This window comes from Anas platyrhynchos, chromosome 3 (assembly GCF_047663525.1).
Source record: "Anas platyrhynchos isolate ZD024472 breed Pekin duck chromosome 3, IASCAAS_PekinDuck_T2T, whole genome shotgun sequence".
Taxonomy (NCBI): Eukaryota; Metazoa; Chordata; class Aves; order Anseriformes; family Anatidae; genus Anas; species Anas platyrhynchos.
In genome coordinates, this window is record NC_092589.1 from 62,614,616 (window position 1) to 62,642,147 (window position 27,532).

The 27,532-nt window shown below is 39.6% G+C and overlaps 1 protein-coding gene across 1 annotated transcript in view; it reads left to right on the top strand.

The window, feature by feature from the left end:
- MOXD1 (monooxygenase DBH like 1) overlaps nt 1-21,864 on the top strand; it is a 54,993-nt gene extending 33,129 nt beyond the window's left edge. Inside the window, exons 5-12 of the mRNA XM_038177315.2 lie at nt 876-1,055; nt 3,296-3,398; nt 6,547-6,713; nt 8,942-9,133; nt 11,401-11,460; nt 15,606-15,748; nt 19,171-19,339; nt 21,563-21,864. Of these exons, the coding sequence (XP_038033243.1) occupies nt 876-1,055; nt 3,296-3,398; nt 6,547-6,713; nt 8,942-9,133; nt 11,401-11,460; nt 15,606-15,748; nt 19,171-19,339; nt 21,563-21,730 (1,182 nt within the window). The 3' untranslated portion in view covers nt 21,731-21,864. The remainder of the gene's footprint in view (nt 1-875; nt 1,056-3,295; nt 3,399-6,546; nt 6,714-8,941; nt 9,134-11,400; nt 11,461-15,605; nt 15,749-19,170; nt 19,340-21,562) is intronic.
- Nucleotides 21,865-27,532: the final 5,668 nt, after the last annotated feature.

Consider the following 27,532-nt stretch of genomic DNA (forward strand, 5'->3'; position numbering starts at 1 on the left):
TCATTTTAATATTGTTTTCTATGTGCTGATATTTTGTGGAATATGATGTTTCTGAAAAGCAAAATAATTTTTTTTTAGAAGTACTCATGTTTGCCCAGATGTCATCTCTGATGGAGATAATTTAACGTTGTCCATCCAAAGAGAGAGTTAACACTGTTATATTGGAATGAAATTTTAGGCTACCCTGATGTTCAGTGGTCACATTACACTGTGAGCACTCCTGCACCCCTGAGAACCTTCTAGCACCTGACCTCTGTGGAATGGCTTGATGTTAACAACTGAACAGTCTTTACAACTGAACAGGCTGTAAATTAGGTCTAATTTTTCATAGATGTCTAAAAAATTGGGAAGTCCATCTTGACCTGCTGAGGAATGTGGGGTTATACCTCCAGGCTCTCCCTAGATTTACAGATTTTATGGGAAGCTCTAGTTCAAAGCAGTACTAAAGAGACAGAGACTGGGATGAAATGTCCTGAGTAGTTCAGATACCAAGCTGGTTTAGCTGAGCAGACATACAGCTGGTTTATATCCCATTCATGCTGGAATGCAGCTAAACAGGACTGGTCAGGGAGAAAGACAAGTGACAGTTCAAGACTGGGGTGAGAGAAGGGAGAACAAGACAGATGGCAACATAGGTTTAGTCAAGACACAGATTTTTCTTCCTGTTCTCTATTGATGCACCTAAAAATGTTTTTAATGCTTGGAGTTGCAGAATGTTGAAGTATCATCTCAACCTAGTTACAACTGAATATCAAACCTTCTCTTTCAGTAAAAGTGCACCTTATAATTTGCTGTTCCATCTGCATACCCACATTGAAACAGTCATATTTGAGATGTGTTTTCTTTCCTTTTATTTTTCATTTTAACATTGACAGGTTGAGCCGTTGATCCAGAAGGGCCATGAGAACCTGGTGCACCATATCCTGCTGTATCAGTGCAGCAGCAACTTGAATGACAGCGTGCTGGACTACGGACATGAGTGTTACCATCCCAACATGCCAGATTCTTTCTTCACATGTGAGACAGTCATTTTTGCTTGGGCCATTGGAGGAGAGGTAGGATGAATGGCTGTCTAGCATGGTTCATCAATGGGGCATCAGGAGGGTGTATATCATAATAAAGCTTCCTTCCAGCATGTTAGTGAATTCTTAATCTTTTTTATTTTTATGGGTAAACAAGCACAATCCTTAAATGGATTCACCATTGTCTTCAACTTCTTGTTGGCCTTCTAAGTGATAAATGCAATGAATGTCTTGAGTGACAAGCTAAAAATAATGAAAATACTACAGAGAGTTGATGCTTTAGGCAGAAAAAGATTGCTTGGGAACATGGAAATCTGTCACCATATCAGCTTGCCCATCTGATAAGAAAATGCACTGCTTCCAGAGAGGACTAATGTCTGTTATCTGTGGAGCATGACAGAATGAAAAGTACTCTGTAGGTGACTGCATCCAAGACTTTCCAACTGAAGTCAGACATACGTCTATGTCCTTTTGTGCCTGAGCAGGACCTTCCCTCATTCAGGCAAATCATTCTGAAATTTCATTCCCAGCCCTAAAATACATCATTTCAGTGTAGGAGTGATTGTGTTTTGGTGCAGAACCGGCACAAGGACCACTTTGCTTGTGGCAATGGGGCATATCTACTGAAAACAAGGTCTCTGATGCCATGTTAACCCCAGGCTGTGTTTTCACTTTATTTCATATGCTAATTTAAGCTGCAGTTAATGCTTTCAGCTGACATAAGGCAGAACTACTGCCAAAAGAAGCATCCCAATCCTTCTTTACCCCCTTGTTTCGCTGCATGCCCACTCAAACCTGGTGCAGGCAAAGAGAGGGATTGGGTGGATGACAGTTTTTGGAAGCTTCACTAGCCAGCCAGCAGTCCAAAAACTGTCTTTGAGTGCTGCAGTGTGAGGAAGCTGGATCTGCTACCCATGTAGCTACCCATCAAAAGAAGCTTAATCCACTATGAGCATTATCCCTGATGTATGCTTTGTGCATTTTTGCCATCAGCTATGCTCTGACCTAGTATTTGTACTTTCAACTTTCTTAAACTAAGTGAAATTAAAAAAACACTCATATAAATAAGTTATCATCTCACAAACTCTGTGAAGGCTTTTGTAAGGATGGTCCTGTTAAAGATGTACAGAGAGGGTTACATTCAGGTTTACTGGAGTACTCACAGTGCTTCAGTTTACCTTTATGTAGCATGGAGGTGGTAATACTTTCTACTATATTCTGAGATTAATTCATTAATGTCCATCAAGCATTGGAAAGCTGGGATCTCAAACATAGTATCTGTGTAATACAGATTCATTCCCCCCAAAGTGAATATGTTATACATGTATGAGTTCATTTATAAAACGAGTTCATTTATAAGATACTGGTATTTTCTGGTATTTTGCATTGAATCAGGAGCGAGCTTCTGAAGCAAATATCCCAGTTATCCCTGTTATTCCCACTTAACTCTTTTTTTTTTTTTTTTTTCTCCTTAACTTCAAGTTAAATTGAATGTTTGGGGTTGAACCCAGCACCTCCCAGCAACAAATGGGATACAGTGCGTAGGGTCTGAGTAGAGCTTGTCCAAAGAAAATAGTCTGAGGACAGAGGGTCCGGCACAAGCTGTTACACTGTACAGATAAATTTCTTTTTCATCACATGGCTTCCTAATGTAAATGTAGCCATTAAGAACATTTTTATTGTTGAAATCATTTTGCTTAGAATGCAGTGATTTATGCAGGAAAAACAATCTAGTTGCAAACAACCTCAGTATTCCTTGGAAATTACTGCTTTTGTAAACTAGAAACGTTTAAACTATAGATTCACTTTTTCATAAGGATTTTATTGTCAAACTAACTGCTTGATGATGCAGTGTTTATACATATAAAATGGCATTTTCATTTTCTACTCAAGCAATAAATAAAGGTTAAAAAAATCATAAGATCACAGGATAATGCGGGTTGAAAGAGACCTCGGGAAGTCTTTAGTCCTGCCTCCTGCTTCAAGGAGGGTAAGCCATGAGGTCAGACTGGGTTGCTCAGGGCTTTATCTTTTGGAAAGCACAAGATGTAATAATTTATACTGGCACAGTTATTTAGTGCATGCAGTGTTAATAAATATAGTATGCCAAAATTCCATGTTCAGAAAGTCACATTTGTAAATTTAATTATGATGATGATTGTATTGGTAATTGTATTTATTTAAAAAACTAACACACATACACACACAGACACACAAAAGCTTTCAATTATAGGAAAAGTTCCTTAGATTAATGTGCAAGTGTTTATTTCCAGGGCTTCACCTACCCTCCCCACGTTGGCTTATCCATCGGCACAGCAGCTGACCCTCAGTTTGTTCTTATGGAGGTGCACTACGACAATCCATCATACACAGAAGGTTTGTACCCTCAGACTCTTTAAAACATGCAAGATTGAAAAATGTACTAGACACAAGAGTTTCTCATTGCATCAGACCGCAAACAGAAGAGATGCAAAGCTGAGGCTATTTCCCCCTGCTCAGTAGTTCCTGGTTCCCAGAGTTTTTCTCATTGCGCTGAAGTGAGAAAAACTTCACACTGTCTTAGCCTGAAGACAGTGGGAGACTCAGAGATACAAGGAGTTGTGGACCAGGTGAATACACCTTTTATCACAACATTCTTCATGTTATCTCTCTCTCTGTGCTTTGCTTTTGCTCTGAAATCCAGATCAGAGATCCAGAAGTCTCATTATTCAGATTGAGAAATAGCAGTACATCACCCAAAGTGCTAGATAGCATCACAGGGAATGTGCCTTTTACTTATTTTTAAAGTATTCTTTTAAAGACATCTAGCTAAACTGTGGGTAATTTCTGAAAGTGAAATGAAAACTCAGGATTCATTAGGTAAAACCAGTTTATCTTAATTGATAAGCTTCTCTTTTATAATGTTATTTTTTTAATTTTCATTCTAAAATGTATTGATACCTAGAAGAAAAAAAAAATAAGTTTTTGTGTGAAACTGGGGAGCCCCCCAAAATCTAGGATACTTCAAGGCTGACTTTTGAAAAGATTAGTAATTTTTTTTTGTTTTTTAACAAAAATCTGTTGAGCTGCTATGTCTGAGGATATTCTGATTACTAGTACAGATGAACTGGGTAAAATCCACTGCAGCGCAGTGTAGTGGTCCTTTTTTACATTCCTATGTATTTAAATAAAATCCTTAGTGTCGTTTGGGACATTCCATCTTACTGTTATTCCTTCTCTTTGTGATGTCAGAAATGAACTTGCTTAAAACTGTTTTATTTAATGACAGCCACTCACCCTTCAGCATGCATGTTCTTATGTGATACAGCAATCTTTGTTTGCATCCTTGATGCTACACACTTTTCCACTAAGTACTACCTGAAAGCCTGACATGTCACATACAGAAAATTTGTATCCAAATGAGTCTCTGTCCCTAAATTCACTATTTTATTTTAATATTTTATTTTAATGTGCTATATGATTTTTATTTAGTTTAAGTGACACACGCAAAATCTGGGAATCAGAAACATTTTGTTTCCTTCATAAGCAATGGGGACAGATTTGCTTTTTGTTGGGACAGCCCCAGGTGAACACAGGGTCTCACCAAAGACCTGGGAAAGTTCAGAGAGGATAGGCAGAGCAGGGTGTCTGTGATCTGCATGGTGTTTCTCTTCTCCCTGACAAAACACATGGTATTAGATTGTGATAGGAGAAGTAGGGAGAGGACTCAGGTGCTCCTGCTGCTTTGGTGCAGGTAGGGTGTGTGAGTCCTCCCACCCATCCTGCCACCAGGTCACTTTTCTTTTCCCATTCTGGGGTCTGTGTTTTCCCAGCTTGGGTCTTGCAGTTAAGCCATCAGGATCACCTCTGCATCTGGGGCAATGTTTGCCTAAGTGACTCAGCTTCATAGTCAGTTCTGGCTCCTGGTTAGACTCAAAAATTGCTTCTAGCTTGTCTGTTTTTGAATGTTTCCTCTTTTGAAGTCGTTTACATCCCCTTTAATTTGAAAGATGACCCCTTATGGTTTTGTTTAACAAAAACTCTTAGATATCATAACAATTTCTGGCATTTAGATATTAGCAGTCTGCTTGAAGGGGGAATACCACAAAAATCCAAGTTGACGAGATTACAGATAGCTTCAGAAAGGGAATGAGTGCAGATTCCAAAATGAATTAAAATTGAGATGTTGTGGAACAGTGTATATCAGCTGAAATATGATTTGTATACTGCAGATTGTCTTGTAGTTCCCTACCACTTGAAATTGGTTGTGCTTAGCTCATATTGTTTGTTCTGTAATACTTACATGCTACTCTGTCTTAGGTACTACTGGGAAGGAGTAATTTAGTGCCTCCACTGTCCCTCTCTCATTTGCTTATCTTAAAAGAGCCTGCTGATTTCATACTGATGGAAAATTTGGTTTCAACCATTGTTATGTCTGTTTGTTTTTTTAAAAGACTAATAGAGGAAGCCTCTTACCTCTCTGAGATACTTGGCAATGTTTTTGCATTTTTGATTTTCAAAGCTGAAATTTGAAAAGGAGCAGCAAACAGGAAGTTAACAGATGAGCTAACACAGAATTCAAGGCTTGTGCAATACAAATTAATCTTTGTTTTTGCTTATATCTTGCCTCATAAAAATGGCTAATACAAGATAAATATTTATAATCAGTGAGTGGATGGAGGCACAAATTCTGAGTAGATATACAAACAAACGCATATGGCATTTAGATGAATGAAGTAGATTCATATTATTTCACTTTTAAAAGCTCAACCTTCTTACAGCAGGCTTTGGTTCTTCAAACTACTTTTGAAATCAAGAGAAGTCCTTGAGGGCAGGATTAAAAGCCAGTGTAGTTCTCTTGCCTTCTTTACTCAAAGTGCTGTTATTATCTTCAAGTTTGTGATTTAGGAAGTTATTTTTCATATGTTTAGTTGATACTCTTAATTGGGGAGATTGTGAAAGGGATGCATTTGGTCATCTGAGGCATGCTGTAATGTGACAGGCAATCTAAAAGAAAAAATATGATTAATATTAGGGCTCGAGGTAAAGGAATAAATAAATTCACAAGCAGAATATAATACACAGCTCCAAAAGTTGAAAGAAAAAACAACAACAACAACAACAAAAAAACACACACAAAAATACAATTTTAAGTTGTGCTTTAAATATTTTATTTTAAAATCATACATGGCACCTTTTGAGGTCTTATTATTTCCTTGTATTGTTTTCTATGCCTGTGATCTTCTTTCTTTTCTCTGACATCCATGTTAGGTAACTTAACAGAAGGGACTACGAGCAGCACATATTTTTCATTTGTGTCTGAACAGTGCAGATATCAACATACCATCTTTAACAACCCTCCTGTGGGCTTTCCCTATTTATTGCTTCCTGCATATGGTTTGACTCATTTCCAGGTTATTGAGGTTGATTCCTCAATTTTCATGTAAAAAACTTAGGACAAGCCTTGAAAAATGCAAAATGATTGCGTTTTTATAATTTTTAATTCTGATTTACAGCCATGGCTGACTGTGTTCTTTTGTTGCAGGCTTGATAGATAACTCTGGTCTGAGGCTATTTTACACTCCAGATTTAAGGAAATACGATGCAGGGGTTATTGAAGCTGGTCTTTGGGTCAGTCTATTCCACAATATCCCACCAGGCATGCCTGAATTTGTGTCAGAGGGTCACTGCACATTGGAATGTCTGGAAGAGGTATGTCTCCTGCCTGACACCAGTGGTTTTCATGCTTAGAAATAGTTTAGGACAGTCTCTATCGTTTTGGGAAGACTGATGGTTGCCGGTTAAAGACATGAGCAAAGGCATCTGCTACATGCTGTTCTATAGAATTTTGAATCTTTTTGGATCTGGGTATTTTGGATGCTCGGTATTGAGGTTGCTTTTCTGACACAAGTAATACTGAATGATACTGTGTTTGCGATGATTTAATTCTGTATTCAATATATAAACATGCATTGTTTTCCAAGGCAAAGGGATCACTAACCTAAAAGAAATGTTGAGAGAGAGTAATTAAGATCTATGCACATGCAAAAGGCTCCTAATAGTGAAGTGAAAGCCTGAAAAGTGTTCTTAGATCAACAGCATAAACTAAAGACTTGATCTGTTTTTGTTGCATGGCCCAAAGTACAAAATTATGCATTTGTTAAACACAAGGTTTCATTAAGATAGCTTAAATTTCTCTGTAGATAATGGAAATGTTGTTTGAAACCAGAGATTCTTGGATACTTTGTCATTTTTAGAGAAAGGTTGGGTAAATGTCTGCTTTGCATGATGTGGATTGAAGGGGCAAAATATGTATGGAATTTAGTTTTGTTCTTAGTGGTGTTAAATGTTACGTATTATTGTAGCATATTTCAGCTTAAAAACACTGAGGTAATCTATTATTGTGAGGTTTCTGACCTTACACTTGAAAGCTATTGCAATAACAGTCTATTTCTAGTTTGGGCTCTAAAGAAGAAGTGTTCAGTATATCCAAAGTTTGGCTCTGTAGTTCTCAATCGGAATGGAAGTGATGTCAGATTTACTGATTTTAAAATGTTTTGGACCAGGAAAAAAGGTCTCAGATATAAACCTACAACACTTCACTGTCTGTTGACTTGAAGATGGGAAGGGGGGATACTGTAATTAAAACCTCTTAATTTAAATTGGCACAATATTGATGTCATTCATAGCTACATAGATTTATTTATTTTTTTTTTAAATAAACATCCACATTCAGCAGTATTGGTCAGTAACACTAAAGTAATGCTGAGATTTTAATATAAGACCTATAAAATTATGGTATATACCCCTCCAAAGGGACCTGAACAAGCTTGAGAAGTTGATCCATGCGAATCTAATGAGGTTCGACAAGTCCAAGTGCAAGGTGCTGCACCTGGGTCGGGGCAATCCCAGACATGAGCACAGACTGGGTGGAGAAGTCATTGAGAGCAGCCCTGCAGAGAAGAACTTGAGGGTTCTGGTGGACAAAAAGCTTGACATGAGCCAGCAGCGTGTGCTTGCAGCTCAGAAGGCCAACTGCATCCTGGGCTGCATTTAAAAAGGAGTGTCTAGCAGGCTGAGGGAGGTGATCGTCCCCCTCTACTCTGCCCTGGTGAGGCCCCACTTGCAGCGCTGCATCCAGGTCTGGAGCTGACAGCACAAGAAGGATGTGGGACTGTTAGAATGGGTCCAGAGGAGGGCCACAAAGATGATCAAGGGTCTGGAGTGTCTCTCCTATGAAGAAAGGCTGAGAGATCTGGGGCTGTTCAGCCTACAGAAGTGAAGGCTTCAGGGTGACCTCAATGCAGCTTTTCAGCACTTACAGGGGACTTATAAAAAGAGAGATTCTTTGCTTAATCAGATAATGACAGAACGAGAGGGAATGGTTTTAAATTAAAAGAGGGGAGATTTAGATTAGAGGTTAGGAGGAAATTCTTCACTCAGAGGGGGATGAGGCACTGGAAGAGGTTACCCAGGGAGGCTGTAGATACCCCATCCCTGGAGGTGTTCAAGAACAGGTTAGATTAGGCCCTTGGCAACCTGATCTAGCTGGTGGCATCCCTGCCCATGGCAGGGGGGTTGGATCTAGGTGATCTTCAAGGTCTCTTCCAACCCAAGCCATTCTATGATCCTATGATGATAATTCTATGAAAAGTCTTAATGTATTGTTAATTACTGGCAGTCCAGTTGATTTTCATAAAAACTGTGTGGACTAGGAATTAAAATATGTTTTTATTAAAAAGAAGCAAAAAATAAAAATAAAAATCACAGTAAGATTTTAATATATAAAACCTTAATTTCACATTCTGATTTGCTTTTCCTCTAGACTGTACTTTGTCATAAACTGACAGAACATGCAATGCATTTATTAATATATCTTCACTCTGCATTACATTACATTGCATCTAAGCACACTGATGTTGTTGGTTTCCCCTGGCCAGGCTCTAGGTGCTGAGAGACCTAGTGGGATTCACGTGTTTGCAGTACTTCTTCATGCTCATCTTGCTGGCAGAGCTATCCGGATGCGCCACTTTCGCAACGGCGAGGAGCAGAAGCTGCTTGCATATGATGATGAGTTTGACTTCAACTTCCAGGAGTTTCAGTATCTGGAAGAAGAAAGAACCATCTTGCCAGTATGACACTCTTAATGTTTTCCCTGAAGTTGTTTGAGAGATCATGTACCTAACATTTACTTGTAATATACTTAAAAAAACAACAACAACAAACTATATTTATATTATAAAGCATTAAGTTAAACCTGTAGCTATTCATGGGCATTTCATGAAAGGAGTCTTTCTCTATATATTTTTGGATGAGTCACTCATTTAAAAATTATTCACCCATCTCTTGTTCCAGCTGGCATCTGTTTTTGAAGCTTTGGCTTGATGACAGAAAGCTAAGTAGTGCAAAGAGCTGGTTGCTCCAGATCTGACCAGCAATGCAGATGGCGATGTGCTTGTCCTGGTGCATGTGAACAAGTCCATTACCTAATGGTATTGGTAAATGGAAAATATCACACAACTGCATTTTGTTTATGATGTGAGCTGGAAAGACCATTGGAATGGCTGAACTTCATGTATAGTCAGGAGCCCTGTGGTTTGATCTTCCAGGCTTCTCTTCAAGTCCCTTCCTCTCTTATGTCTCTTCTCCCACACTAAGAAACTTTGACACTTGTCGTTGAAGGAAAAAAAAAAAAAAAAAAAAAGTTAACTTTAATTCCTACAGCAAAATCTGGATGTTCAGGTGCAGAATTTACTCTTTGAAGTCCAACTGCTAGTACTCCACGGGGACTTCAAAGACAAACTGGTGTTACCTCCTCCAGGAAAGAAATGTTGAAGGGTTTAGGAAGAGGGCTGGCAGAAGATGACAGGTTTACAGAGAAAGCCTATAATACTTTTAGGAATATCCATGCAGATTATAGAGGAGGGCCTCTTAAAATTCAAGAACAAAAGGGAGTAGACAGCAAAAAGACAAAATGAGGTATTTGATAGTATCAGCAACTTAAAAAAAGACAGATAGAGTAGAAGCTGGATTTTTTTTTCCTCTGAAATGTCTTTTTTGTGCCCTTTAATTGTTTTCATCTTATGCAAAATTACCAGCAAAACTCTTCATGCATCATTCTGGTATAATTCTGACCACAGTTTAATCAATTAACTAATAAGACTAATAATAATATTAAAAATTTTCATCAAAGTTCTTGTTACTCTTTCCTGATAGCTTTTCAACATAGTGTATCCTTCTTTCATCTGCGCAGTCCATCTTCTTTGTTTTCTTTGTGTACTCGTATCCTCTTCTGAATTTGGACCCAAAAGATGTAATCTTGCAAAAAAAGCCCAACTTTTAGTGAATATTCTGCAGCTCCTTATACTAGGAGAGCCAGAGTCCTCCCTGGTGCCAATAAGCATCTTCCTGTGGGGAGCTGGTGAAGATGTGCCTGTTCACGCTCCTTCGGAAATCTCAGTCTTCATTTAGCTGGTACAAGGCTGATACACCTTCTTGTGGTAGCCCAGACTACAGTTAGTGCTGTCACTGATATGGCAGTGGAAAAGCCAAAAGGGAAGGAGCAGTTCTCAGCCTTTGAAGGGTAATCTGATTTCTTCAGGGAAGATTAATACATGAACAGAAGGTGGTGGTACACAAAAGTGAACCAGAGGAAATAAGCCTCTGGCATCCTTGTGACACGTGAAGTTGCCCCAAAATGTCAGATTTTTGAAGTCTATGTTCTTTAATGTTTTTGTTTCCATTTGATTATCATAGTCATTTTGAGATATATATATTTGATTGGGAGCAAAGATATTACCTTTTTATTTAAAAACATTGTAGATCTGTTTGTTAAGATAGCAAAAAGTTAATTGCATGTACTTGAGAAGGTAAGTGTTCAGCCTTTCCCATACATATCTGTTGGTGTAGCTAAGTCTTTGCCTGCCACTCCTCTTCTCCTAGGCTTGGCAGATAAATAGTTGTTATTGTGATGTGGAAAACCTTATTTTCCTGATTTGGCAAGTAATTCTATAGAAGTTGGCAGGATAAATTAGCCTGGGGAGAGATACCCAAAGTAGCACTGGAAGAGTTTTGGAGCAGGACTCATTTGTATACATTGTCTACATATACAATTTTCCTGAAAATAGGCTTCTGACTGAGCACTTCCATTGCAGTTTGAAAAAATAGATCGTACTCTTAATAAGGCTCTGTTTAAATCCATGGGGGATCCCTGAGGATATGGGATAATATAAATGCTAATCGCAAAGTTTTAGCATAGACCAATTACCTAATCCTTTGCTCTTTCAAAAACTCACATCAACTGCTCTGATCCTTTTAAGTTTTTGCTGTCATCCATAGTTACCCTAAGCTACTGCTCATAAACTTCATAAATGTGAACTTCTTAAATCTTGTATTTCAGGGGGATAATTTAATCACAGAATGTCACTACAGTACTGTGGACCGAATTCGCATGACATGGGTAAGAAAAAATTTATTGGATCAAAATAAGCACACAGAAGACGAGGTGACCATTTTGGGGGACCAGAACCTTTTTCATAAGATACTATTAAACTGTGTGAGCTTTCTTGCTACTTTGTGTGCACTTAATTATGTATTGTCTTTCATTTCTAACGTTTTAAGTCATAAGGAATACTATGATCATAGTGTGATCTCTTGCATATTGCATTCATATGTCTAGTTTATAAAAATAAGCAGGCCAGAACATAAAAGATCTTGAAAAATTAGACTTCAGAAGTAAAAGGAGCAATTTCTTCATATTATATACTAACATGTAAATTGTGCATATTCTAATGCATTATTTTATGAACTTGTTACCCATCTTTCCCTGAAGTTGTAATTACGAGTTCTTACATATTGATTTTCACTTATGCCATGACTAAGATCAGACCATTTGTGCCTAAAGTAGGACTAAGATGAGGCAGCTGGGAGCTGTGAGCCTTGGTGTGGTATGTTAGTCATGTTTTCCAGTAGCTAACTGCTCAAATAAGTACTTTGCATATGTTAGCAAGGAGTTGCAAAGACCCTCCTTGGCAGCTGCTATCCCCAGAGCAGGGCAGGAGAAACGGGTGCTCTACCTGCGCGCGCTTGGAGCTACTGCAGCAGCTGGACTGTGCCAGCTGACTGCGAAACCAGGGAGTGAGGCCAAACCTGTTACATGTAGGGACAGGCATAGCTGCAGGCACCTGCCTTTTGCCAGGGAATGATCCCTTGTCCTCAGGAGGGGCTGCATCCAAATCTCCAGGAGGTGAGATCTCTTTAATAGGGAAGACCTGGTTGGTTGTGACATCCAGAGCATAGGGATAGCTCTTGCTGAATCATAGGTTGCATGTAGGCATATGCAGTAGGTGTATAAATAAAAGCAAAATAGAAACATAGAAGCACAGAATATCCTCAGTTGGAAGGGACCCACAAGGATCGTGTTGAACTCCTGGCTCCACACAAGACCACACAAAAATCAGACCATGTGTCTGTAGTGGGTTTACGTGGCAAGGTTTTGGTAGCAGGGGGCCATAGGGGTGGTTTCTGTGAGAAGGATCTAGAAGCTGCCCCATGTTTGGTAAGGGCCCCACTGTTGACCCGAGCCAAGCCAATAAGCGATGTTGTTTTGCGCCTCTGTGAGAGCATATTTAAGACAGGGAAAAAAACGCTGCGCCACACAGCAGCTGGGAGAGTGAGAGGAGTGAGGAACTGCCTTGCAGGTGCCAAGGTCAGTGCAGAAGGAGGGGGAGAGGTGCTCCAGGCGCTGGAGCAGAAGTCCCCTGTGGCCTGTGGTGAGGACCATGGTGAAGCAGGATGTCCCCCTGCAGCCCATGGAGTACCATGGTGGAGCAGGGTTCCACGCTGCAGCCCGTGGAGGAGACCACGGTGGAGCAGGTGGCCCTGCACCGATGGAGGCTGCCGCCTGTGGAAGACCCCTGCCAGAGCAGATTCCGGGCCGGACCTGTAGCCTGTGGAGAGGAGACCACGCAGGAGCAGGTGATCTGGCAGGAGCTGCTGCCCGTGGGGGAGCCAGGTTGGAGCAGTTTTCTCCTGAGGGATGGACCCTGTGGTACTGACCCATATCTGGAGCAGTTCTGGAAGAGCTGCTGCCTGTGGGAAGCCCACGCCGGATCAGTTCATCAAGGACTGCATCCCGTGGGTGTGACCCCACAGCACAGGGGACGAGAGTGACCGAGAAGGAGTGGCAGAGAAGAAGTGCTGTAGACTGACCATAACCCCCATTCTCCCGTTCCCCCGCGCCGCTCGAGGGGAGGAGGTGGAAGAGGGTGGATGGGGGGGGAAGGTGCTTTTGGTTTCTTTCGTTTCTCACTTCTCTAGCTTGTTAGTAATAAGCAATAAATCTTACTATCTCCCTATGCAGAGTCTGTTTTGCCCATTACAATAATTACTGCGTGATTTTCTCGTCCTTATCTCAACCTTTGAGCCCTTTTCACATATTTTCTCCCCATTCCTCTTTGAGGAGGGGGAGTGAGAGAGCGGCTGTGGTGGAGCTCGGCTGCCCACTCAAGCAGAACCACGACAGTCTGAGAGCATTGTCCAAATACTTCCCTAACCCCCAGCCTGACCCTCCCCTGTCCCAGCTCCATGCCATTCCCTCAGGTCCTGTCGCTGTCCCCAGAGAGCAGAGCTCAGCGCCTGCCCCTCTGCTCCCCTCGTGAGGGAGCTGCAGGCCGCAGCTTCCCTCAGCCTGCTATGCTCTGGGCTGAACAAGACAAGGGACCTCAGCTGCTCCTCATACATGTATGTCTTCCCCTCTAGACCCTTCACCATCTTTGTAGCCCTCCTTTGGAAACATTCTAATATTATTATATCCTTCTTACATTGTGGTGCCCAAAACTGCACAGAGTACTTGAGGTAAGGCTTTACCAGAGCAGGTCAATCACTCCCTTCATCTGGCTAGCAATGCTGTGCCTGATGCGCCCCACAACATGGTTGGCCCTTTTGGCAACCAGGACACACTGGTGACTCAGATTCAACTTGCCAGTGACCAAAACCTCCCTTTCTATGGGGCTGGTCTCCAGCCTCTCATTCCTCAGACTGTACATATAGCCAGTGTTGCCCCTTCCCAGGTGCAGAATCTGGCACTTTCTCTTGTTAAACTTCATGTTGTTGGTGATTGCCCAGCTCTCTAATTTGTCAACATCTCTCTGCAATGCCTCTCTACACTCAATAAAGTCATCAGCTCCTCCCAATTTAGTGTCATCTGTAAACGTACTCAGTATACATGTACCTTCAAATCCTGCACCCAAGTCATTTACAAAGGCAATAAAGAGATCTGGCCTCAAACTGGAGCCTTGGAGAACCCCGCTAGTTACTAGTTACACCAGCCTGATGTAACCCCATTTACTATAACCCTTTAAGCCCACCCAGTCAGCCAATTGTTCACCCATTGCTTTTATTTATCTGTATACTACGCATTTTGTACAAATATAGAGAATCAAGTCCTTTCAGTTTTTGTTGAGCCAGCTGTATAATTGAGTGAATTATGCATAGAGACAATGAAATATATTTAAAAAAATGTGTATGTTGAAGTACACTAGTGTGCTTCCCTGTTCTTCAAAAAGGTGTCCTATAGTAAATCTGTGGTCTGTGGTCTTAGCTTACTTTTGGGGGGTAAGTTAACTGAATAGTGTAATTTTAATTGATATGACACTTCACAAATTGATGCATAACAGCATGTAGCAAGGCAGTGAAATAAATATTTCTGAAGGTACATAGGTTGGAATGCTGATAGGAAAAGATAATTTCAGAAAGCCTGGCATGGAGTTTTAACAATTTCAGTTAAACAGATTACCTCAAAATGCATGCAAAGAGTTTGCTGATCCTTGTGTCCTTGTGCAGAATTAAATCAGTTGCTTTCTGTTTGTTACTGATATTTACTAGTGAAAAGCAAGCAGTTGGAGTTTAATTATTCAATCCTATCATACTTCAGGGTCAAGTCCAGGTAGTCCTATTTTTCTGTGTGGTGATTACACTAGCTCTTGTGCCTTGGTTCATGAAATTATGAGATCTGTGGGAACAGTCCCACAAATCTGTTTTACTAGATAAAATATAACTATATAAATATAAAAAACATAACTATATAATATAACTATATAACTATATAACACAACTCTTTTTCTTTCTCACTCTTTATCAAAATATGTAGTCTATGTAAAAACATATTACATCCCTTCCTCCATTTTGCTAGGCAAAGCTCATTTGATTTCCTTTTAAAAAGACTAATTATCTTACTAGATTTTTCCTAAATCTGCTCCATTTTGAAGACATCTTTCTGAAACATGGTACATATAAGGACCATGGAAACAACCAAAAGTAAATCTGAACTTCTCAGATCATACTCTTCAACAAAACTGGAGGCTTATTTTATTGATAGGTGTTCCTTCTGACATTTTTTAAGCTCTGGAGCTGTTGTTTGAGCTTGCAGTGTATTTTTTAATTAATTATGCAAAAACTTCTTTTTCTTTAATAACCTAATGTGAAAGGTAAACCTGTTGAATTGGCCTTCCTGATACATATTTCATTAACATATAAATACTAATCAGTGTTTCTATCTGTGGAATTCTAATGCTATCTTGATTAAAAGAAAAATCCCATTTTCAGGGTGGTCTGAGCACCAGGAATGAAATGTGCCTGTCATATCTGCTCTATTACCCACGAATCAACCTCACACGGTGTGCAAGTATTCCAGACATCATGGAGCAACTCCAGTTCATTGGTGTTAAGGAAATCTATAGACCAGTCAGGCAAGTAAAACGTTTATGAATTCAGCACCTCTATCTCTGTTACTTTAATCTGTAGTCTTACAGGGTCATTTCTATACAGTCCTTATTTCTTTCTGATAGTGCAATGTGTTGCAGATCCCTCATGCCACCTCATTTTGGTGAATAACCTGTGCAACTACTTATTTCTCCTGCCAAATTGTTTTATTATTTTGTCTTTTTTTTTTAATTGAAAAGTTATTTCTTCAGTTAAAGAAATATATTTTCTTACAGCAGCTACCCCACCAATAACCATAAAAAAAAATAAAAAATTGTATCAATGGTATCAATGTCATATCAGTGTTTCAAATGTATCAGTTTATCAAAACATATCAGTGTTTCAGTTACAGAAATAAAGGATATATAGATAATTTTGAAAAATTAGGACTTTGGGACCTCGAGAGTTGAATTAGTCTGTGTAGATCTGTTGTCATTAATTCTGCTGCAGCTGATCAATGCAACCAAGAGAAGAATTGATACTAAAACTGTTTCTCACATCTGGAACTCAGTGACATCTGTTTAAGTGACACTGACAAGAACGCACAAAATGGGAAGAAGTTGTAAATTAGAAAAAAAAAATGGAGGGGATGAGAGAATATTAAATCAGTCGTAGTAAAAGATAGTAGATTAAGCACCATGATGGGGAGATGGAGCTCTAGAAGAATAACATGTCAGAAGACAATATACAAAGTAAGTAGAGAAAAATGGAAAATAAGTAGTAGGAATCTAGCCAAGAGGAAGAAGAGTATTTTGGTTAGCTGTTGACTGCAGAAATTGGCACTTCTGTGCAAACACATTGTCTTCTGAGACTTTGATTTCTGCTTTTCAGGGAAGCAGGTCACTGCACATTTTTGAGAGGTAAAAAGGACTGTTAGAAATACACCCCCCTAGTTCTATCATCAGTTTTAATTCCTTACAGAAATAACCCACAAAATGCTGAATATTGGCCTGCTGCTCAGCTTGAAAGGGGGAATATCATTCTGTTGTAGGTTCTGACTACTTCAGTGGGCCACAAATGTTCAATATGTGGGTTCAATATGTGAGTGGTGTGGGTGGAAGGGTGCTGTTACCGTTCAGGCAACTCTGGATCTCTAATAAACATCATGAAGGTCCATGCAATTCAGCTGGCATCTGGCTGCTGGCCTGTGAGTTTGCAGAGGGTGTAGCACAGGGAGGAAGGTTACATCAGGTGCAGCAATTTATTCATTAAGTCAGCAGAACTCTTGCTGACCTTCATCACGAAGGCGTAGGCAAAAACATGTCTCGCACTGAATCATTGGATCTAACATTTCTGCCCTTTTCATTTCACTAGGTTGACCTGCACAATGATATTGCTCACTATGAGCAATTGTGATTTCCAGAATCTAACAAAAAATTGGGGTTTTGTAGGAGATGGGAAGAAGTCTACTATGAACATGATATATGTGTGTGAAGATATAAAAATCAATGAAAAGCATATTTTTTCAGATATTAAATGTTCCTTACAATGCCCAAAATGAAAGCATCTCAGTAGAGGATCAGCAGTGGAAGTGATTGCAAACATAGCATGGGAACAGTCTGAAAGGGACAGTTTGCAAATGAATGAAATACATAAAAATAAGTATAAAACTCTTACTGCAAAGTAATCTGATGTACAGGCTTACTGGTCTTAGTTTTGAAGTTTACACCCAAGACTGAAGAGTCAGAATGCAGTCAATGTCTACTTCAGTTTTAATGATATTTCTACTTACAGTCCCTTTTAATATAGGGAGAACACAGTTTCTAAATCAGTCCTAGCTAAAAGAGTCTTTCTGAGGTTAGAAAGAAAATATTCTAACAATTGTATGCTCTCTTGAGTGCTCATTCATGATAACTGTACTTAAGAAAAAAATGCACATTTGGCCTGGGGAACTAAAGATGTTTTGAATAGAGTAAGTATGCAGACTGTCTGCTGCAAATGGAAGAGTAATTAGAAGAAGAGATTATTAATGCCTCTAGTATTTATGACCTAATCCACAATTCTTGTTTCATTAAACTCTGTCAGCCTAAGGATATGTGACCTGATACTCATCTCTCTTGTGTCAGTTTTACACTGGAATTGCTTCACTGACTGTTTTAAAGTCGCTCTTGACTTACACATAAAGGCAGCTGGAGGCAGGATCAAGGCACTGGTGGCTCACTTTAAAACTCCTTTTCTTCTTCAGCCTGGTGGCCCAGAGAGTGGTATAAATCATGAGGAGTTAAGATTAAAGTGATTGGGCTACAATAGTGTAAAATAGGTGTCTGATTAAAATTATGTCCTCCGTGCCTATATATTGAGCAGAGCTGAACTTTGGCATGGGCAACCCTTTAACCAAAGCAAATGGAAGACAACATACTGCAAGATAACACGGGTCTGTGAGTTTTAAAAAAGGTAACATGTACTTCAGCGTGTTTTTAACCTAATAATTAGGTTAGTTAGATAAAGTTTTAGCCACTTTATTTTTTTTTTTTTTTCACAAAGTTTACATAACTTTCTGTTCTTAAAAACTTTCCACACTCACCATGCTGTTTTCCATTATTTCCAGCAGAGACAAGATAAAGGAAGAAAAATAGAAAAGGTTTTCTTTACCTTAAAAAAAATCTTCATTATTATATTTGAGTTTTCTCTACTAAATGAAAGACAAAGACATTCCTTCCCTTCCCATATCTCAGGATGGGCATGGTGAAAGGGACTGACCCCACTTGTTCAGGAAGAGGTTTGCCAAATGTTGGTGAATTCTCAGCCCTCTTACAGCAGTGCAGCAGGTCTCTATCCCAACCCTTGCCAAAAGTTCCCTTGTGGGCAGAGCACTGTGAAGTGCCAAAAGACAACATCCAGAACACTGGATGTCATTTGATCTTTTGTCACTGTTGCCAACCTAGCACCCTGGTGCTAGGATGAAGTTTGACTTGTTATCTGAGTTATGACCACAGCTTGGCAGAGCAATCTGGAAGCAGCTTCCTAATGGCAAACATTTCTTTACAACAGTCTGTCAAGCTTAGTAGAAAGTGTGACCTTTTTTTTTTTTTTTTTTTTTCTCCAGGGGTGAGGTTACAATAGAAGTTCTGTTTTGGATAGCCTGTGTATTCAGTTTGTAGATGAGAACAGCAATGTATTCCTTAACTTAAAATCCTTAATTTTTAAAAGCATCTGGTGGCAAGTTCTAAACTGATGACAAACTTTCATAGGCCTGTTAATGTCAGTGACACTGTGTCAGTTTTCACTAGCAGAGAATTTAGGTAAGAATATGAATTATGTATATACATGCATATTAATAGTGCCTTTGTTTTTGTGAGTGAATTCTCCAAAAGCTTTTCCTTATCAGTTCCAACTTGATGTCATATATCTTTATTATTATTATTATTATTATTATTATTATTAATTCTTTGTATTTATTTTTCTTCAGGACTTGGCCTTTTATTATCAAGAGTCCTAAGCAATATAAAAATCTGTCATTTATGGATGCAATGAACAAGTTCAAGTGGTCCAGATCAGAGGGTCTCTCCTATAATGAGCTTGTGCTTAAACTACCAGTAAATGTGAGATGTTCAAAAACAGACAATGCAGAATGGTCGGTAAGTCTTTTCCTATCAATTTTTCTAAGTGTTAAAAAGGAGAAGGCTAAAATGCCATGAAACAAATGGGGTTAACCATGCTTGATTGAATATGAATAAATACTTCAGACTCTTTACATGGCCATTGAAGACCTGCAGTAACGAATGATGAGAATGTTTTATCAATGCTTTCACATAACTCAAGTTCTATAACTGTTTAAAAAGAATAGAAAAGCTGGAGTTTTGATCAGGATTTGGGTTGAGTGATAGGAATATGGACTTTTCCACAGTGTCTAGGACTCAGATGAAAGAGCAACCGTATGTATCAAAGTTAGAAAGCTAGTTTCCATTGGCTCCCTCTATTGGCAGGGTCTTATGTTAGTGCCTTGCAATGGAGGATTTGAAATTCCTGGATTTCTTCTCTGAATCACTTTGTAGGGGAAAGCATATTGACTGCATAAGGAAGCCTCAAGAATCTGCCATCTTAACTCTTAAACCACATAGAGCTACATGAACAGTCTTCCAGTATCTCTCACTTTTCTGTTGATCTTGTGTCTTAGAGATGTCTATAGTAGTGGACCAAAAAAGTGCATTGACACTGTCTCTCTTTCTTGTGCACCTTTGGAAGATTTTAACTTCTAGATTAGAAAATGTAAGATAAAAATAATTACCCAGTAGGTTATTATTTATTCTAAATGTCAGTAGACACTACAGACCTTCTGTGAAAAGTACTCATTGACTACATGTGATTGACTACATGTGATGATAATACATATGACTATTCACTGTTTTTGGTTAAGCTTCCTGACCTTTGCAACTGCTGACCGGTAGCAACCACTTAGCTGCTCTTTCACTGATTATTTGTCAGAGGACAAGTTAAGAAGATGGAAAACACATGGAAATTTTATCAGAAGGGGATAGGCATCTATTTTTTAAGCTTTTTTTTTTTTTTTTTCTTCTGGAAAATGGTGTTCCCCTTTATCTTACAGGATGAAAGAACAATACTTATGGCTTAAAGAACATATTCAAAGAATGAATTAACTGGAAATAGGAGTTCTTAGTTCTTCCTTTTTATCACCAGTTTCCTATTTCAAGTAACTTGGGCATATTCTTCAATGATATGATTAGGACTCTTTCCTTTTCTTTCTCTTATTAGTAATGTTATGTGTAATTGGCCATCCTCATCAAAATCAAGAACAGATTTAACCTGAATGTCCAAACAATCAGTTAGTTGTTACAAGAAGGAAAAACTTGAAGTGGAGGAATTAATTTGATAAGATCTTCATCCTGCTGAAGGGATGGCTTCCTGATCAGTTTTAGCTTTGTGTTGTGTTTTCTAAGAATAAATCCACATTTAGATTATTTTTTTCTGCTGTGAAGAATAATTGCAACATGGAAAAACAAGCACATACTGTACAGGTGGCCATTCAAACTTTCAAAAATGCTTGTGCCCAGGGGCTCACTTTTCACAGAACTTCTTTTGTTCAACATAAACCTGTCAGTGTTTCCTTTAATTCAAGAATTAAACCATGCAAGTAGGGAGTACATTTGGAAATGCATAACTAAGTGGTGTACCACAATCTCTCTCATTTCATGTCAAAGCCAGGAGAGGCTTTGGTATGGAGGTATGCAACCTCCATAAAAACTGTACTGAATTCTAAAGGAAGCATAAAAATGCTCAATATATAGAAATATGACACTACTCTAGGTGGCCCTGCTTCAGCAGGGGGGTTGGACCATATCAGCTCCACAGCTGCCTTCCAGCCTCAACCATTCTGTGGAACATGTGTGCACAATTAACTGGATTCTACATGCAAGTATAAGCCTTGTATGCACCAATGAACACTTTCAATTGTCATCCAATATACCAAAAGCACTGTAATGCTGTAATCTTCCATTTTCACCTTCCAGAAGGATGAAAACAAAGACAAAACCAACCAAACAGTCCCACAAACCAAAACAAGGTCATACAAATCAACAAACAAAAGCTTGGCCTTGCTTTTTAGGAGAGGATGCCAGTGTGTGCAGTTGTTCCCAAGCTGAGAACAATGGATCTGCACACTGAATGATCATTTGGCATGCAATATATTAATATTTTTACTGAGTTTGATGTCTCCACAGTGAGAGTCACAACCACAATACAAAGCTAACAACAGATTCTCATGCAATTTGCTAACTAGTTAGAGAGCAAAATAGATTTCTAATCGTATATGATGAAACTGTTTTATTTTATTTTAATTGCAGTTCCAGGGCATGACGGCTTTACCCCCTGAAATTGAGAGGCCATACAAGACAGAACAAGTAATATGCAGCTCATCTTCCTGTTTAAGTTGCAGTTTATTCGTCACCCTGTTGTTCTTTGTACATATCACAGCCAGTACCATAGGAAACATCGGACCCTTTGTACAATAATTTTTATTCATTTGTGTTCTGTATGCCATGCAAGTTCTGACGTGTTTGCACTGTTGCTATTGTAGATTTATTTTTTTACATATTAATAAACTAAATTCGCTAGTTCAAAATAAAATGTGTACTTCCTCTGAGAACTGTGGTTTATTTGGTTTTCAATGTAAAGTATATATAAAACACAGTAGATACACCATCACGTTGCATATTGAAATCTTTTCACATACCATTTTGTTACACTTTGTCCTGGCTCCTCACATGGTGTTTTCAAAACCAACTATGTATATGGGTAAAATTAATAAACTAAAAGCAACTTAGTTAACCACATTCAACCTGGCGTGTTCTGTATTATTTTGTCTTGGTTCTTGACATCTGCAGGTTATGAAGTCATTGCTGAAAGGACAAGTCTTGCAAACATGTATTTGGGCATGTCTGACACCTGCACAAAAGCGACAGGAAGGATTCATCCATGGGGGACATTTCTAGAAGCAACACATTGCGATTGGTCTCTCCTCCCAAAAGAAGGGAGTGGTACAGGTGTGAAAGGGCAGAACCCCAAACCTCCCCGTGATGATTCCTGTACAAGGAATCCTTGACTTGGTAGGGATTTCTCCCCCCATTTCTTCTCTCCTCATATCCTCCTCAGTCCCTGACAATTCAATGTTTCTTTTGTCTTAAGGTATGTGTAGGCCAAGTGAAGCTCTGGCCAAGCAAAGCTAGGCACACCTTTGCTGTGTTCCACAGGGACTGCAGCAGTGATGAAGATCAGTTTCACAGCCAAGCTCTGGCATGCACAGGGAACCTGTGTACAAGCCTGCCAACAGCTATTGGTAGCACACACTAAGCATCACAAGATTTCAAACTGTTGATTAAGAGGTTATTTTTGTGTCTGATGTGTATGGCTTTTTAGTTAGTTAGTTAGTTATGTGTAAATCCATATCTTCTTTACTCAGATGGTGTTTGGCAGCGAAGATTCCCTAAAGATTCCTAGTTTATTGCTCCCCAATGAAATTATGGAACACAGTGGAAAAGAACTTGGACCATCCAAAAAAACTTATTTCTACTGCCACTCTGTAGCTACAGATAACTATAATTTTATACAGTGCTGAATAAACTTTACTGGAGTGTGACTGTAAAAATCAGTTGTTTTGGATGTTGAGAATGCTTCCCTGATTGCTGTAACACCTGCACTAAAACTAAAACTAACATTTGTAGATGGGCATTTTATGCTACTGAGTGCTCTTGTGCAGTGTGGTGAATCCAGAGTAGATTAAGAACCTGATTTAGCTGAGTTGAACCAGTTCTCTGGGTCACTGGTTGTTAAACACCAGTACCTGCACTTGTTTGTGAAGTTACACCCCTCAATGAGAGCCCACTGTTCTGATGCAAAGAGCCATCACATCAGAAGGAAACTAAGGAGAGGATTTGGAAACTGTCTTCTTTGCATTTGAGATGTGAGAAGGAAAGTACCACAGAGCTGGCAAGGCTACTTTGTGGATAGCCAAAATGACAATTTGTGTGATAGCCTACACAGAGAAAAGGCATTGAAGACACTAATGCCTCGAGGAGAAATAAGGGAATTAATCAATGCTAGATTAAATTTCTAGGAGCTATAACAATCTCATTATGAAATGTATGCATAAAAGGAGTTTAAAATCAGCTGTGAAGACATAGGTTCACAAGGCTCACTAAATCCTCCTGATGCCACATTATGCACTTGGAGTAAGAGAGTAACTCCCACCAAATCCTGGGGAGTTTCTTTGCCATTGTTGGGCAGCTACTTCCTCTACATGTATCTGGACAATGTTATTTTCTGTTATCCTTCCTGTTGGTGCAAGATAAGGGAAAGAGAAAGTGTATACATTTTTTTTTTTTTTTTTAATATTAACACCTGAAGTTGCAATAAAGAAATGTAGCTGCTTAATTATAACTACTTAAATGTCTCCTTCCTGACAGCAGAACTGTGCTTTTCTATTTTGTGTTCCTGAATAGAAATGGTTGAAAAATGAAAAACAAACATGACGGTGAATTATTGGCACAAAAATCTTCTGATTATGTGTACAGATCTATTCTGAACATAAAAACCTAGGTCATCCTCCAGCAAAGTTATCACGAAGTCCAGTAAGCACCACTGACATTTGAACAACTTCTTGCCAGGGACTGAGAGGGAGATATCAGAGGAATAAGTAAGAAAAGAGCATGTGTGTTAGACTGCGGAGCCCTTTTGAAAAATGCAATGTGGTCTCTCAGGTATTTACTAATAGACATGTGGAGTACTGGCACCAATCTTATGCAGACTTGGTTTGTAATTAAGATAAAGCAGATCTAGGGTTATTTTCCATTTACTTGGCTGTTCTCTGATTTGAAGCTGTTTCTTATCTAAGGGGATTTCCTTTCCATGGGCACCCATCCTAATAGCAAGAGAACAGACGGGTATTTGTTGTTGACATCCAGTGTGCCACGAGATGATGTAAAGCAAAGCTGGCTCAGAAAGAATGTCTGTGAGAGATAACTGCCAGTGTATCTGGAAGATCTGCCTTATGCACCAAAGACTCTTTTTTGCATAACCTGCAACTCTTTTATAACTTACGGAGGACCAGAAAGGAAAATTTTGCTTCACGAGTAAATAAAAATAGACGTGATACAGTTCTGGGATACTTCCAACTGAAGGATCCAAAACAAATTTTAGCACAGTATATTATGAAAGAAGCTTTAAACAAGAAAGTAAATGAAATCTGAAAGTCTAAAATCATCAAAAATTCAAAGCAAGGATAAAGGTGAGAAATGCTATAAGCTAATTTCTTGCCATTGGAAAAAAAATTAAACAGGTGGTGCAAACAGTTACTAAGTCACACTGCACATGAGAAAGCTCTCAGGCACAGATTTTTGTGAATTTCTTTCAATACTGGACTATGCTAAAGCACATACTCTTCGATTCTCTGGTTACCCAAAACTTTCATGATAGTTATATTGATGACAGCCGGCATTGCCTCACCAAGGGCAGATCATGCCTGACAAATCTGGTGTCCTTCTATGATGGGGTTGCAGCACTGGTGGACAGAGGAAGAGCAACTGCTCCATCCCTGGAAGTGTTTGAGGCCAGGTTGGACGGGATTTTGAGCAACCCAGTCTAGTGGGAGGTCTCCCTTGAGGTTGCTTCCAATCCAAACCATTCCATGATTCTGTGATTCTATGACAGTTGGATGTAAATATAGCAAAAAATGTATCCAAGCACAACATGGTGGAGGAAAGGATGTTGGGATCAGGAGATCATGAGTTACAGAAAATAAGCATGAAGCAAGTAAATGTAATGCCTCCCTGCAAAAAAAAATGCCATTCAGAGCTTTTCTGTGTGAAGAAATGTTATTAAGAGTTTCTAGTGAGAAGCTAAATACACAAATATTGTACCAGGATAGTTGTATTCTGGTACAGCAGCTGAACGTCTCATTCTCCTTAAATCATATTCCTCACACAATGGGCCAGTTACCTGCCACCTGTACGCTTTCTGTCTGTCTATCCTATTTATACTAATTAGTTTGATTTGGTATTTATATTTATCCATTACGGAGCTTTCATTTTAGGAGTACACGGCTCTCTTCAAATATACGCATTAATCTGAACCAACAACCATTCATGATTTTGCATGTTTATCATAAAACCACAGTTCAAGAGCATCTGTAGTTTACGTAGCTCTTTGGTTTACCCCTGAAAGAAAGATCATCTCCTCTGCAGGTCCCATGCATGACCCCACAGCTGCCCACTGGTGCCTGGAGCACAGCAACCTCTAAGCTGGGTGGGAGTGTGGATCCATGCAAATGCCAGAAGCAGAGCCATGGCCATCTGGTGGGCATGCAACTGTGCTGGGATTGCCTCTTGCCACTGGGGAGGTCTGGCTGAGTAACCAGCTTGACTGGTTAAAGGGAAGAGCTGTATGGCCACATTATCCCAGATGCTGAAGAGGCACAAATTTAATAAACAAAACCTAGCAAAAAAAACTGGCCTCATTCTCCTCTTTCTTCTCTTCATGCAGAATGGGACTATTTTTAGACCAATCATTCCTTGTCACTTTGAAGAATTTTCACTTCTTCTGCCCTGTGCCTCCCACTGAATCTTTTTGGTACATTTATGTCTCCCTTGAAAGAGAGAGAGAGAAAATTTACCCTTAACTTTTTAGCATAGAGGGAAGTTGAAAGAAAATCACAGCTGTGACACAAAGACCTCTTCTAGGCTGCTTCCTCCATCCCCACAGAGGTTTCCCTGGGCTGTAGGGACCCCCAGGAGCATCACGTCTCCCAGAGACCAATATCCCATGGGCACACCGAGCCTGTTGCAGGCTGATCAAAGGAGTGGGGGGCAGCTGTGAGTTTTCCTTTTCCACAGCCCAATGTGGACAGACAGACAGTCTGTCCCCAGAAAACCAGACTCACCAACCAAGGGGTGGAGGGAAGGGTGGAGAGAACCAGTGACCATGATGCAGGGCTCACTAACTCCCATGCCTGCTCAAGCTGTTGTGCTAAGTTGTTTTAGTCAAGTCACTGCTGTACATAACGTGCTTAGGAATGGGCTTGTCATTTTCCAGACACACGCACCCTAAACAATCAACTGACCAGCAAAAAAATGGCTTCAGACACAATTTTTAACTCTCCTTTCTCAGTTGTCTTAGCATTGAGTCTTCGGGGCTGAAGGGATGGGGACCTGCAGCCAACCACTTGCTCTGCTTGCCCTAGGATGCCAAGGCATAAAACACCGGGGATCAGAGCTTTCCAAAGCATTTAGATATTGATGACTGCCATGGGCTGTAGGAACTCACTGCTTGTAGATATTTCAGAAACAAACAAACAAACAAAAACACCCCATGTGCCATCTATCTGTACCTTTTTACAGGGAGCTATTACATTTTTCATGGTTTTACTTGTGTCGTCCTTATTTTCAATAACTCGTTAATCTCCCAATGTATCCTCAACATACTTTCCACCACCGTGGTATACTTGGAAACCTTATTTACTACATTTACTTTTAACTATCATAGAACACAGGATCATAGAATCATGGAATGGTTTGGGCTGGAAGGGACTTAAAGCCCATCCAGTTTCAACCCCCTGCCATGGGCAGGGACACCTCCCACCAGACCAGGTTGCCCAAAGCCCCATCCAGCCTGGCCTTGAACACCTCCAGGGATGGGGCATCCACAGCTTCTCTGGACAACCTGTGCCAGGGCCTCCCATCTACCAAGTGAAGAATTTCTTCCAAATATCTAATCTAAACCTACTCTCTTTTACTTTAAGGCAGTAAAATTAAAATTCCTTGTTCTATCACTATACTCCCGGACAAAAAGTCCCTTCCCAGCTGTCCCGTAGGCCCACTGTAATTACTGGAGGGCCACTATAAGGTCTCCCTGGAGCCTTCTCTTCTCCAGGCTGAACAATCCTAACTTTCCCAGCCTGTTTTCAGATGTGGTTCTTCGTATTACCCGCTTGGTTTGCATTATATGCACTGATATCAATATTGAAAAGTATTTTCAGTTAAGCTGCAAATTTTTAACAGGTACAAATATGTTTGTTAAATTCATGATTGCTTCTCCCATTCATCCTGCTCTTCTTCAATGTAAGATAATATGAGCATTGCCAATGTGAGGTAATGCTCATGGAGGGCTGTATTCTTTTGTATGGTGTGTCAGTGCCAACATTAAATGATGAAAAGTGATTTTTAAATGCTGTCATTAACAATAATTGTTCTAAATTCTACTTCGCCCTGGTTTATGTAACTGTAGGAAGCAGAAGAGAATGGCAACTCCTGCTTCCAGTTCCT